The 12,627-nt window shown below is 39.9% G+C and overlaps 2 protein-coding genes across 3 annotated transcripts in view; one reads left to right on the top strand and one right to left on the bottom strand.

Moving 5' to 3' along the window:
* The first annotated feature begins 4,591 nt into the window (after nucleotides 1-4,591).
* mlana (melan-A) lies at nucleotides 4,592-8,179 on the top strand. Its single transcript, XM_048258363.1, has 5 exons — nucleotides 4,592-4,785; nucleotides 5,012-5,088; nucleotides 5,295-5,391; nucleotides 5,597-5,716; nucleotides 7,078-8,179. The coding sequence occupies exons 2-5, from the start codon at nucleotides 5,021-5,023 to the stop codon at nucleotides 7,144-7,146; spliced, it is 354 nt and encodes a 117-aa protein (XP_048114320.1). The 5' UTR covers nucleotides 4,592-4,785; nucleotides 5,012-5,020; the 3' UTR covers nucleotides 7,147-8,179.
* The window catches only part of LOC125304248 (uncharacterized protein KIAA2026), a 41,776-nt gene continuing 36,910 nt past the window's right edge, over nucleotides 7,762-12,627 (bottom strand). For both annotated transcript variants that reach the window (XM_048258360.1, XM_048258361.1), the window contains 2 exons: nucleotides 11,868-12,052; nucleotides 7,762-11,789 (listed from right to left, as the gene is read on the bottom strand). In XM_048258360.1, coding sequence (XP_048114317.1) covers nucleotides 8,458-11,789; nucleotides 11,868-12,052 — 3,517 coding nt within the window. In that variant the 3' untranslated portion in view covers nucleotides 7,762-8,457. The remainder of the gene's footprint in view (nucleotides 11,790-11,867; nucleotides 12,053-12,627) is intronic.

Raw genomic sequence — 12,627 nt, 5'->3', positions numbered from 1 at the left:
TACTAAAATCACAGATTTATTTGAAACATTCATATTCAAAGTGAAGCACTAAGGGTGGTTTACTGAAGTTGAATTGACAAATAACAAAATACAACAGCATTTGTATTTGTTGTAAACAAGTACATCAGTTTAATGACTTGTTTTTCAACAGATTTGCAGAATAAATCCGCAAATGTGCATTAAATGAGCAATCTTCAACTACAAAATAAAACCAAAATAGACAAACAATAATAATAAAAAATAAAAATGTCCCAAAAAATAGATACTTATTCCTACTTCGTTCCTGGCTTTCAGGCATCTGCAACTCTGCAGTGGACGAATCTGCAATGATTAAATAAATACATAAATAAATAAAAAAAACTATGTTAAATGTGTCATGTCATATTAACAGGCTATGTAACCATTTGCCATCAAGAAAACCTCACCTTCTGTGTCATCAGCCATGGAGGCAGACACTTGAAAAAAATTAAAATATTGCATAAGTGCATATTTGATCGAGCAGAATGAGTTTATTTTGCTATCATTACTTACACTCATCAACAAGCAATTCCACATCTAACAATTCATATTCTATTGGCAAATGAGGCATAAAGCCGTATAGTGAACGCTTAACATGGTGATCTACTGCAGCCTAAATATTAGGGTAGCACCGCTACATCACTTGCCACTATCTTAATCAAAAAGTCTATTTTCATCACAGAAGTCTCCCCACCCAACATGGTATATTTTCTCAAACACTACCATCTCTCTCCAAAGATCGAGCAGAGCGTACTGTTCCATCTTTGCCTATGAAGCTGGAACGTTACCGATGCCCAGAGTCGCGCTAGTCAGTGGGTTGGGGTTGGGACTGGGACTGGGAGCCTGGGCTTAGCCTGCTGTTGCTATCAGACTTACCACTATGTCACATATTATAGAACAGTAATAAACTATCAACACTTTCAAGTGCGAAATCAGAAACAATCCCTCTGTGGTAAATTTGCCTTCAGCTACGTTTTCATGTAGCTACTGTGCTAATGTCCACTTCAGTCAGCTAGCTAACTTCAATTTACAACATAAGCTCACCTTTGGCTAGGGAACATGCTTGATTGAACATCCAAAACAATCCCAATATCCTTGACATCTAAAATACACCTAGATAAATGTATAATAATGGGAGACATTTCTCTGTTGATGGCGGGGATTTAGCTCTGGTGATGGCTTATATAAGATCATGACAGCTAGCTAGCTACCTCAAGCACAAAACATACTGTAAATAATCATGCAAACATACCTATATCTTGCTCGTTTTTCTCCTCCTCTGTCATTTTCTTCTTTCTGTTTTTGGCACCAGAGGGATACGTCGTTTTTTGTGACTTGTCTTAACATTGCCGTCTCTTCCGATTTTTGAACTTGATGCAGTGTCTGCACGAATTGTCTATGCACCCGAGGTGTCTAGTTTATGTGCGTGACTCAAAGGCTGGCAGACACAGTAGAGGTAGGCAGGCATGTTTATCATGAAATCAGAATTTTCTTGTTTTGAATTATTAATTGTTTAATTTATTCATTCATTGATGTCACTTGTTTACGTTATTTATTATGTAAAAAAAAAAAAAGAAACTCGATTGGGGGCCCCAAGCAGCCGCTTAGTTCGCTTATGCCTCGGGCCGGCCCTGAGTAAGCAGCATGGGAGCCATTATCTCCAAGTGGAAGAAACATCACTGCATCATCAACTGGCACAGGGCACAGGATCTCCTCGCAATATTTCTGACCAGGGAGTCAGAAGGATAGTCAATTCCAAGAGCCAAGGACCACTCGGAGAAAGCTCCAGAAAGACTTGAAGGCAGCCAATTCAATTAAATTCAATTAAACAGTTCTGGAAGTAATCTAGAATTAAAGATCAGGATTCACAAGAGGGACCCCTGGAATCTGTTTAGAACAATGGACCAAAATCACACCTGATACTGCGACTAATAGGTTTTGTCATACAGGAAATGTCTTGAAGCTGTCTTTACAAACAAAGGCTTTTCCACAAAGTATTGAAGAAATTTCAGTAGGCACGTTCAATACTTTTTTTCTGTGTCATTCCACTTTAATACACAAAACTCTTATGTTTGGATTTTTTAGGCCTATATGTGTGTTAATATAATGTGTGGTGAAAATTTCGAATAGACTCACTGGAAGTTTAGGGGCTTACATAGGCTGAAATTCTCATAGACCCCATTCAAGTATTTCCGGGAGCCATGTATGTGTGTAGTAGGCTATACACAGCTGCCATACTGGCTTTACAAACTAACTAACTAACTAAGCCCATGCATTTCTATGGATGCTGTATCTCCCCATTAGAAATGATCTGGGCTACAATGCAAATATCCAGTCAAGAAAATCTGGTTGTGTAGAGGTGACTTATTGCTGCTATACTATCAATAATAGTTTTCTCTGTATGGAAATATTGTTTTGTTCTACTACTGGCTCACAAAAACGTTGTTCTCTTAACATAGATTCATACACCAAAGCTATGGAAAAATGTCAGCGGCTGATGGACACTTCCAGCATTGAGGCGGAAGAAGATGCGAGCATCCACAAAAGGCAGTGCAGGGTCAAGTGATGGTAAGACCCTGCACTGCAATCAGTACAGATTGTATGGTCTTTTATTTCAGATTAATCCGTTCCGCAAGCTAGAAAGCATTCCAGGACGGTGCCTGTGCCTGGAAGCCCTGTCCGTAAGTTAACATTTATACATGTATTTAAGAAACCAGTTGAGTCATATGTCCTACCATGGAACTACTGACATTCATGTTTATTAACCTGGTGCATATCATGTGACTGTTCTGATGTATTTGTCTCTTCCTGCCTTTTTTTAGGTCAGCAGATGTCACTGCCTCCACCACCTGCATGTGAGTTTTTTTTCTTTTTAGCGATTGTTAAATGTAACAGCATAGGTTCATCTTTTGCAAATGTCATGTGCAAGAAACCTACCATAAATGAACTGACCAATATTCATATTTACTTTCTTTTTAGATGAGTCAACACCACACAGGCAACCAGCTCATTGCTCAGAGCTAGATGGGTCTATTGTAACGCCTGCCACTTCATCTTGGGACCCAGTTGAAGGTACAGTGGCTTTGAATTTTCCATTTCCAAGTAAATACAATTTCATGACAAGGAACTTGAGAGTAACTAACTTTTTTTTGTTGTAAACAGCAGAAGTGACTCATCACACAGAGGGAGGTGGCTCGGCCATGGAGACAGAAATGAGAGGTAAGAAGACTCACTTAATTTGTTCACATATGCAAGTATATAATCTATTTAACAACTAAAACTAACACCATCCATTTTTCCATAGCAATAAGGACAACCATTACCCACATGGTACAGCGAATGGACGCATTTGAGGAGAAGATGGATGAGCTGCTCATGCTCAAGGAGCTCCCAGTCACCTCCCTCTGCTCCAATCGATGATATGTTGCAGTCGTCCTGCTCGACAGTCACTGAGCTGCAGGAGAGGAGGAACAAAATGCCCTCCCTCCAGGACTTGTACTCTAAGCGGGCAGAGAACATCACCAAAGACTCCACATGGCAGGCGCTACAGATCCCTGCACACAAAACAACCAGACACAAGAACAGCTCTTTTCCCACTGCCGTCACTCTCCTGAACTGCAGATAAGTGGGGTCATCCCCACTTTGACCATTCACCTGCACATTACATACTTTATCATTCCAATATGCATCTTGCACACTACATTTGCACTATTACTTTGCACTCTACATCCCACTCCATGTGTACTTGTATTGGTATTATTTGTATAGTTGTTTTGTATATTGTGTTGGTATCTGCCACAATGTATATTGTTGTCTCTATTGTATGTCTGTCTATTTTTTGAATGTATAGAGCACCTACCAAAGTCAAATTCCTTGTGTTAGTATACTTGGCTAACATATTTTTATATATATTTATAGACCTTTTATATTTTTTTGTATTTTGATAATTTTATATTTTATATTAAAAATCCCATCAATTTTGCCTGTTCATTCATTCCTGCTAATATATAATATTGCATTCCTGCGAATGCAGTTTAAAGTATAGTAATAAAATTGGTATGTAAAGGTTGCAATGTTAGGGGAAGGTTCCCTAAAGGTTGCAACGTTTAGGGAAGGTTAGGGGAAGGTCTCTAAAGGTTGCAACGGTTAGGGAACGTTAGGGGAAGGTTCTCTCAACGTTTAGATAGGGGAACGTTCTGGGAACGTTTTATATAACCAAGCGTTCAGCAAACGTTCCATGAGAACCAAAACCTACTCAAAAACTAACATTCAGGGAACGTCCGGGACCAAAAACTAACGTTCCCGTAACCAAAAACTAAGTCTGGGAACCATATATTGTTAGCTGGGTGTATGTTAATTATACGTCTCTCTTCAATTTAATCAGTGTAGGCCTAGGCCTAATCAGAACCTTAATTAATGTCAACTGTAACACTTGGCCATGTCAACACTGGCTGCTGTGAAGTGGTTCAAACTTGTTTAGGAAATATTTTATGGAGCTGTTAGACTAAGGCTACACGAGTCATCAGACAATTTCATGTGGTCTTCTGAACCACAGGGTCTGTCACGCTAATTAGTTCACTTCAATGGCTTGGATTGAGTGCCGAACCCGTGACGGTCATGAGGATTTCTGCTGTGAAGTAGGCTACCCTCGTAGAGTTCGAGTAGAGACTTAAACTAAGGCCAGTGAAAGCACCGAACGGGACAGGCTTCTCTTAGACGCTCTGCACTTATACCCATTTCCTTCCCCAATCTAATTATCCATTCAAGGTAGGCTATGCTTTCGTTTTTTTACCCAGTCACGATCAAATGCTATTTGAGATGCATACACCAGTTAGCCTAAATTTAATTTATTTCAGTCTACTTTTGCCTTCTGCTGAGCTTTTGGCTACGACAGTAGGCTATAGGCTAGTGAAAAATAAGCGCTGGATAGCTCCACAAACGTTAAACAATAATTATTCTTCAGCGAGGTTAATGTCTTATAATTTCTTTTCAGCTGATCAGAATGCCACGCGGCGATTTCAATGTTCACTTTGCAAGCAGAGGACGCGGTGGTTATGTTCGGGCAGAAGAGTCAGTAACTCCCCAATTTGTCAGAAATGTCAAAATATCTTAAATCAGTCTTGTTCATTGTAACAGTGTTTCAATAACTGTATTTTACACTTATTGTTTTCAGAAAATACTCTAATATAAATGAAGTTGTTTATCCTTGCATGCATTGGGCTACAAAGTTGTGGATCTGACCTACAAAGAGTTAAGTAGCCTATGTTTGTGTGCAGAGCGGCAGGCATAGCTCTTCTGGTGGTTATTTTGGTGGCACTTCTTATCTTGGGATGCTGGTACTTCAGAAGGCGAAGTGGTTACAAAATGATACGGGTAAGATGTGCTATGATATATCACTATCCTAAACAATGAGTTATTTCTTTTGCTCTCACAACAGTACGTTCAGTCTAGTTTGGTCCCCACCTCCGCAGTACTGTTCATCATAGGCCCATTAAACACCAGTTTAGGGTATTTCTGAGAGAAATCTGTTGTATTTCTTTGGGAGAGTGGAAACAACTTTTCTTAATTTTCACAACAGAGTCCCAGGAGCAATGCCCAGCCATGGAGAACAACATTGAGTACAGGCCAATACAGTGAAGGAGGAGCTGCAGTTGAAAATAAAGTACCATTGAATGACTTCAGTAATCTGCAACCTGTGGTAGGTTAATTAAAAGTGCTTCAGAATGATTATCAAACAGAATGGTTGCTCTGCTATGAAGCGTCCCAACAAACACTCTAAAGCAAAATCATTGTTAACCTAGGTAACATTAGGCTGCTGCGACAGCCCACAGAATCCTGTCGAGAGGCCAGTTATCCCTCAATCCTGCTTTATGCTTTGTGGGATGAGGAGGGCACGTGGACTTTTTCAATGCTATCAGCAGAAAAGCAATTGGTGTTACATTGCTGGTGGAATTTAGGGGGAGGGGATTTGGAATAAGCACACTGTAATCACTCTTGAAAGTGTTTGGTCCATAGTTCAGACATTTAAAATGTCACTGTAAATGTAGATCTCTATGCTATTAAATATGTTTTCAGTAGCATGTACAGTTATGTATTTATTAAAGGCCTACATAAAGGCTCACTTGATTCCTTGTTAGTGGAATTATTTACCTTGTGTTCTCAGCTCTAGCAAGTTTTGGAATTTTCAGAAAGCGTTATCTGATTAATTAATTAATTCTCTTTACAGAGTAATGGTTTGTATCTGTTTCTGGTTAGTGTTATGCTTTGCTATTGCTAGTATTCTGTTAAATTTCTTAAAACAGACATGCAATAGAAAACTGTTAATACTTTGGCTTTGTTGAATAAGGAGAGTTCTGTGTATGGCACAAAGCTACCACAAAACAAGGCCAAAGCTCCATTAATCAGTGTGAAGGTGGGTAACAGAGAAGAATGAAGGGGCGCTAGATATGTACTAAAATGGTCCATTTTATTCCCCAGCCTAATTTCAGGGTTAATGGGGTTGTAAAATAGCATCTGAGCATGTTTTTGACAAACCAAAGTTGCATACCTTCTATGTTAACATCATAAAATAGTCCGTTCATCCATTCTATGTCAACTGTAATGTATTACTATAGTTTTTAGAGTTTATATATATACTCAGGTTCTTTTCCTTTCCCCTCATCCATATATTCTGTTTAACAGCCTCGGCACCTTGGCGGCAGTTATCCCTTACTTATTATTTTAACGATTATGTAACATGTATTGTTATTGTTGTAAGTCACTTTAGAATCTGCTAATAAGACATAAACAGATAGTTCTTATTTTTCAGTTACGGTATACAGTGCTGCCTCGGTAAAAGTGAAACAGTGACCCTGACCAAGTGCTACACTCTTCTAGCTAATCAACAAAGGGTACTTGTGCTCCAGCTTTCTTCAAGAGCACTTCATTATTAATATTTGATTGTCTGATGACGTCAGATTGCAACAAGCTTTTGGCAGCATCAAAGTATCTAGTATCTTTTTTAAAAGACATATTTACAAGGGATTAACATGCCATCTTTGTTTCCAATTTTAACTCTAGGTACCCAACGCTCCTCCAGCCTATGAGAAGATAGTTTCAAGCCCACCACCTCCACCTTATTCACCTTGATAAGGAGGCATCAGCTCAAAGACCTTATTTTTATTCTAAATAAGTAGACTGATGATAAATATTGGTCACACTTTACTTGGATAGTCCACACACAGACTATTAACAGATGCTCAGATTATCAACAAACTATTTGTTAACTACAATGTATGGTTAAGGTTTTGGGAGCTAGTACTGCCCTTACATTTTTACACCACCAATTTTACATACTGAACTCAAATCTTAACGATCATAATTTTAATCTAAATTTAACAATCTGTTAAGTCTCTGTAGGTGGACTATGCAAGTAAAGTGTTACTAGAATACTACAAACAAATCACTGTAAAGTTGCCTGGAGCAATAGAGAATGTATACGCTTTATGTACTTACCTTTTCTTGTAAATGTATATTGCATCCTTCACAAACTATACAGAAATTATTATGTTGGAAAACCATCATCTCGTCAGCAACATCATAACAGAGTACCAGTGACCTCAATTGTGCACATCAGTTTATACAGTGAAATGTATGTCAGTGTACTGTATGCTTTAGTTGAATTCCAAGAGAACATACATTAAATTGATCTTGGATGTTAATCTTGAAAACACTCCTGATTTCATTTACACATCAACAATCATGTCAGAGTGCAAAGTACTTTGTTTATTTCAATGCAATGTCTGCAAAAATGCAAGTGGTCCAAAATATCCACAATACTTGAAAGAACTTCAAGTATTGTGGATATTTACAAGCATACAATTACATAATCATGTAATCCCATTTTCAGAAATGCTTGTGTCTACTGTTCTCCCAGTCACTCTGGTGTGAAAAACACAGGCCTTAAATAAAAGATACATGAACTAATTTTCAGTACAAATACACCATCAAGTTCACTAAATTGATACCGTAAGAAAATAGATGCCAGGGCCTCTCGAAAGTAAGTTATCATTTTCAAGACTGTGTATGGCCTTTGAAATAATCTTCCCTATACTTTGTATGTTTTATATATGGGTCCTACTTCTTAGCATTAAACTGAATAAAAAAATCTTCCTGACTACAATTTAACATAACTGGCCTCATAATTCTTTCAAGCATCAGAGTATATTTTATAAAATAATTAGCAGTTAAGACCTGTTTGCCAAAATGTGTCCGTATGCACTTCGTGTGAAGTGAAATTTTTGTTTTGGCTTCAACAGTCAGATTTGGGGGTTTAGATATTTCCATAAATTTTGTTTTATTGCCTTATTAGAGTTGGAATATTGTTTTTTTTTTGTATGTTACACATACTCCTTTTCATCTGTTGGGTCCTCCTTGGGTGGGCTGTGGTAATTTCAACATTCACATCTTCTGTGTAGGCTGTCCCAAAACACCTAAAGTGGTGAGGGCCAAGCTATTCGCTACCGTGGGCACAGTAGGTATGGTAGCTAGAGCAGGATTTCTGATGGTGTTCAAAATGGCTCCATCTGGACTGACCATAAGTCTATTGTGTGACAGGCTTGTTAGTGCAGATGAAGCAGAAATCTGTATTGAAGTATTTCCCTCATCCTGTGAAGAATTTGCTAGAACCACAGACACAGGAACAGATTTTGAGGTAACATTACTAATGGGTTGGCATGGGGCCATAATGACTGTGCTGCTTGACGGAGACACAGTTGTGATTGGTGTTGCCTGTCTTTTGTTGAAACTGCTACCAATAGGCCGTACTGTAGCAACAGGCATTGCTTGCATTCTGGATGTTGAGCTACTTGCAAAAGGCATAATAACTGTTGTCGATACAGAGGTTACAGTTCCAAATGGAGCCACCATAGACACCAGATGTGGTTTAGGTGATGTGCTCACAGATGCTGCATGAAAATGGGACTGTTTTGTTGTAGAAAGGGGGCTTCCTTGTATCTGTGAGGGTGCAGTGGACATCTGTGGTACACTGTTGGCTAATACTTGAATGGACGTAGTAGTTGAAAGATTTCCTTCAGAGGTCAACAGAGAGGGAAACTTCAATGCACTTGACATATTCTGTTTCCCTGTGGACACAGCTGCTCTTAATAAATGAGGAATATGTGCAGTGCTACTTGATGATGTTCTCAAAGGTGTTGCTGGTGGACAAAGAGCAACAGGCACAGGTCCTAGTTGGCCCAGTTTTACAGCAGTAGATGCAGGTAGCTTGAGCATTGCATGAGGGGATTGGGTTATTGATGTCAAAACTCTGTGTCCTTGCAATGATGGTAAAACTGACATAGAGACAGGGACACTAGCCCCTGCAGGAGGAGGTGTTTTGGTTAGATTAGCACTCTGTCGAGGTTCTGAAGCAGACAAGGGGCTAGAAATCAGTAAAACATGACTGCCAGGTCCAAGGCCCTGGGCAGGCACAACAAATCGAGCATTGTTGATGAGGATCTGTGTGCCAGGTGCAAGAGGAGCAGTAGTATTTATCACTATTTTCTGGTGCATGGGTGTAGTTGAAGATTTGGGTTCAGCTGATGGTCTAATGGAGGAGGTGGTTTGAGAGACAACAGAGTTAACTGTTTGTACCATAGTGCTCCTACCCACGGAAAGGGGGGGGACAACCCTGAATGGTATTACTGGTGAGGATTTAAGAGGAGATTGTGTTGATGCAGGGGAAGGAATATGTGATCCTGCCAACAGACCTAGGTCTTTATTTTTTAAGTTAATTGAACTCTGCACTGCTGTCTTGCAAAGACTGGGGACTGAAATTGGCACTACTGAGGAATGGGCATTCTTCAGTTCAGAACTGAGCTCAGATGGAACTGCAGTCAATACAAGTGGAGGACTTTTAGAAAGGTCAGAATGAGCTTTTCTTGTAGCATTTGCCTTTAGACTGCCACTTGTAGCACTCTGAGCAAATACAAAACTACTTGAACTTGTTGCACTTGCTCTGGAAACACAGTCTAAAAAACTGTTTGTGGATACTTCAGATAATCTAAGTTTGCTGCTGGAGACTGGAGAATCAGTAGACAATAGTGTGTGCAACCTACGAGGTAGACCTGGGTCCTCAGTTATCACACTGCTGCCATCAGTATGGTTTAGACTTTGATTTATGGATTCAGCATTTGAGACAGCAGTTGATCCTGCAGTTGTGGACTCAGGAAACACAGTCTGTTTTGGAATGATAACTGGAGAGAGAGAGGAGCCAGACTTCTGACTAAGAAACATAAGTCTTGATCCTTGTGGCACAGATGTGACGTTGGAGTGCGTAGTATTCTTTGATGAGTCACCAGTTGAGGGGTTAACAAGGAAAATCTTTTTAAATGGAATCCGATCTGTAACCCTGTGTTCTGGATGTGCCTGGATTACACATTTGTTCTGGGTAATCTGCAGTGTTTCTGCTGATATTAATGTATTTACATTAGCCTGTGAGATAACAGGTATTATGCAATTACTACTGACACTTTGAGAAGATATGCTACAGGAACTCAAAGAGGCATTAGCCGGGTTTGCTATGCAAGGAGATGTGAATGTTAGAGTAGAAGGCTGAGATACCGTGGTACTTGCCCTGTGTTCTGCTGACAAGGGCACTGCCACAGATGGTGAGGATGTGGACACTAAGAGAGCTTGGAATTGAGGAGAAAGAGTGAAAACAGGATTGGCAGCCAATGTACCAGGTGTGTCAGAAGTCTGGACTTTAACAACTCCAGTATTTCCACCTCTGGTCGTGACAAGGATAGATTGTGAGTCTCTGATGCACACAGTCTTAAGCTCTTGTCTGACATCGTCAGCTTCACTGGGACTTGGATCTGTACTGAAACCCAAATGGGACCTATTTGAATTTGCAACTTTCAGTGGTCTGTTACCCTGTAAGGTCAATGTAGATGGAGTATGCAAATTCAAGGAGACTGATGGAGAGTGCACCCGCTTCTCTTGGGAATCCTTAAGTGGAGCTACATGTTGAACAGGTACATTGAAGCCTGGAGTATTAATGAAGGACGTTTTACAGCCAGGGCTTCCCTCTTGTTCCCTGGAGTCACAGTTTTCTGATTTTTTGATGAGCATATTTGTAGGCAAGATAACTACCTTCGGCATTATTTTTTCTCCATTTTTCTGATCCATCACTGGTTGAACTGTAAACTTCAGTGGACTGCCATCCCTCTTGATAAGACCCAATCCCCCTGGTACCTTGTACACCATGTGCAAAGGACTTCTAGGAACGGTTGCCGATTTAGATGTGATGGGTAGCCTGATAGATGGGGCTGCTTTAGGAAGTTCAATTTGAGGGGTTTGTGTGAGTTTATTGGCCTGTGCAAGAGGGGAAACCTTGCTTTCATCCTGGCTCATGTGATGAATAGCCTTTGCTGGAGTTTGTTTAATTAAGGTCACTTTGTTTCCCACACTCTTTGCAAGCAATGCTTGGATTGGTTTGTAGCTTCTATGGACACCTGTCATGGGTATGTTCAAAGTAGGGTTTGTCTCAGAGAACTGGTGGTTGGGTGTGGTGGAGTTCTCATTTCTGGGATTGTCTTTCATCTTGTTGCAAAATATTGCAGAGTCTTCTGTGCTCACCTTGATCTTCTTGTTTTGATTTGGATCCTCCTCAATATTGCAAGTTCGACGTTTAGACCTATGTATGGAAGGTTGGTACTCTGTAAGAGGGAAGAGGTCCCGCCTGACTGTAGAGATGTTCCCCATCATTTCTGCCACCAGTTGCTGTGGTCCATCTGCAAAAAACAGTGATATGATCAGAAATCACATGAACTAAAATACTAAAATCAATTTTGATGGAAAAACTTACATACCAACTGCTATATCTCCAGGTTTCTCCTCTTTGTCATTCTCGTCAGTCTCTGTGGGAAAATCCATTGGGGAATTGACACATTTGAGTGGCCTTAACTCTTCCTCTTCCACCAGCAATTCCTCTCTAACAAAAACATCATACTCTGGATGTTTTCTGAAATCATCATAGTCCTTCTTCAGTCGTACCCTAAGAGGGAAATAACACGAAAGCAAAACTTACAAATATGAATACAGAAAAATCAAACAAAAAAAACAAACAAATGGTCTTACACAGATGTGGGACCCATTGCACAAAACTAGGATAAGGGATTAAGTCGGGATATCTTGGTTATCCTGACTCAATTTATCTGTGATCCAGTTGCACAAAAGCGGGATAGGGGGCAGTAGGATATGTTATGGTATAAATTACCATGGATATTTATTCTGTGGAGCTAGCCTGCTCCAGACCAGGCTAAGTTCCAGGATCTATTTAATCTTATCCCTTATCTTAGTCGGCAGTCACCACAAACGGAAACCAATAGTTATTCCACTGCCCACTATACATTATCACATATAACTAGACCCACTGTCATTATTTAAACGTGTGTGATCATTAATTAACTTTTACATACTCGCCATTCCCGACCTCATGCGACAATGTGACATCACGGGAGCGCGGTAACCATTTTGCGCATGGTGATCGCGACATTAGTTGCAATATTCTGTTTGTTGCTGTTGTGAAAAGGCTATCGCTACCTACTTTACACCGTAGAAGAAGCAATA

Source organism: Alosa alosa, chromosome 12, assembly GCF_017589495.1.
Source record: "Alosa alosa isolate M-15738 ecotype Scorff River chromosome 12, AALO_Geno_1.1, whole genome shotgun sequence".
NCBI classification, from domain to species: Eukaryota; Metazoa; Chordata; class Actinopteri; order Clupeiformes; family Clupeidae; genus Alosa; species Alosa alosa.
This window is presented reverse-complemented; position numbering and strand designations above follow the sequence as displayed.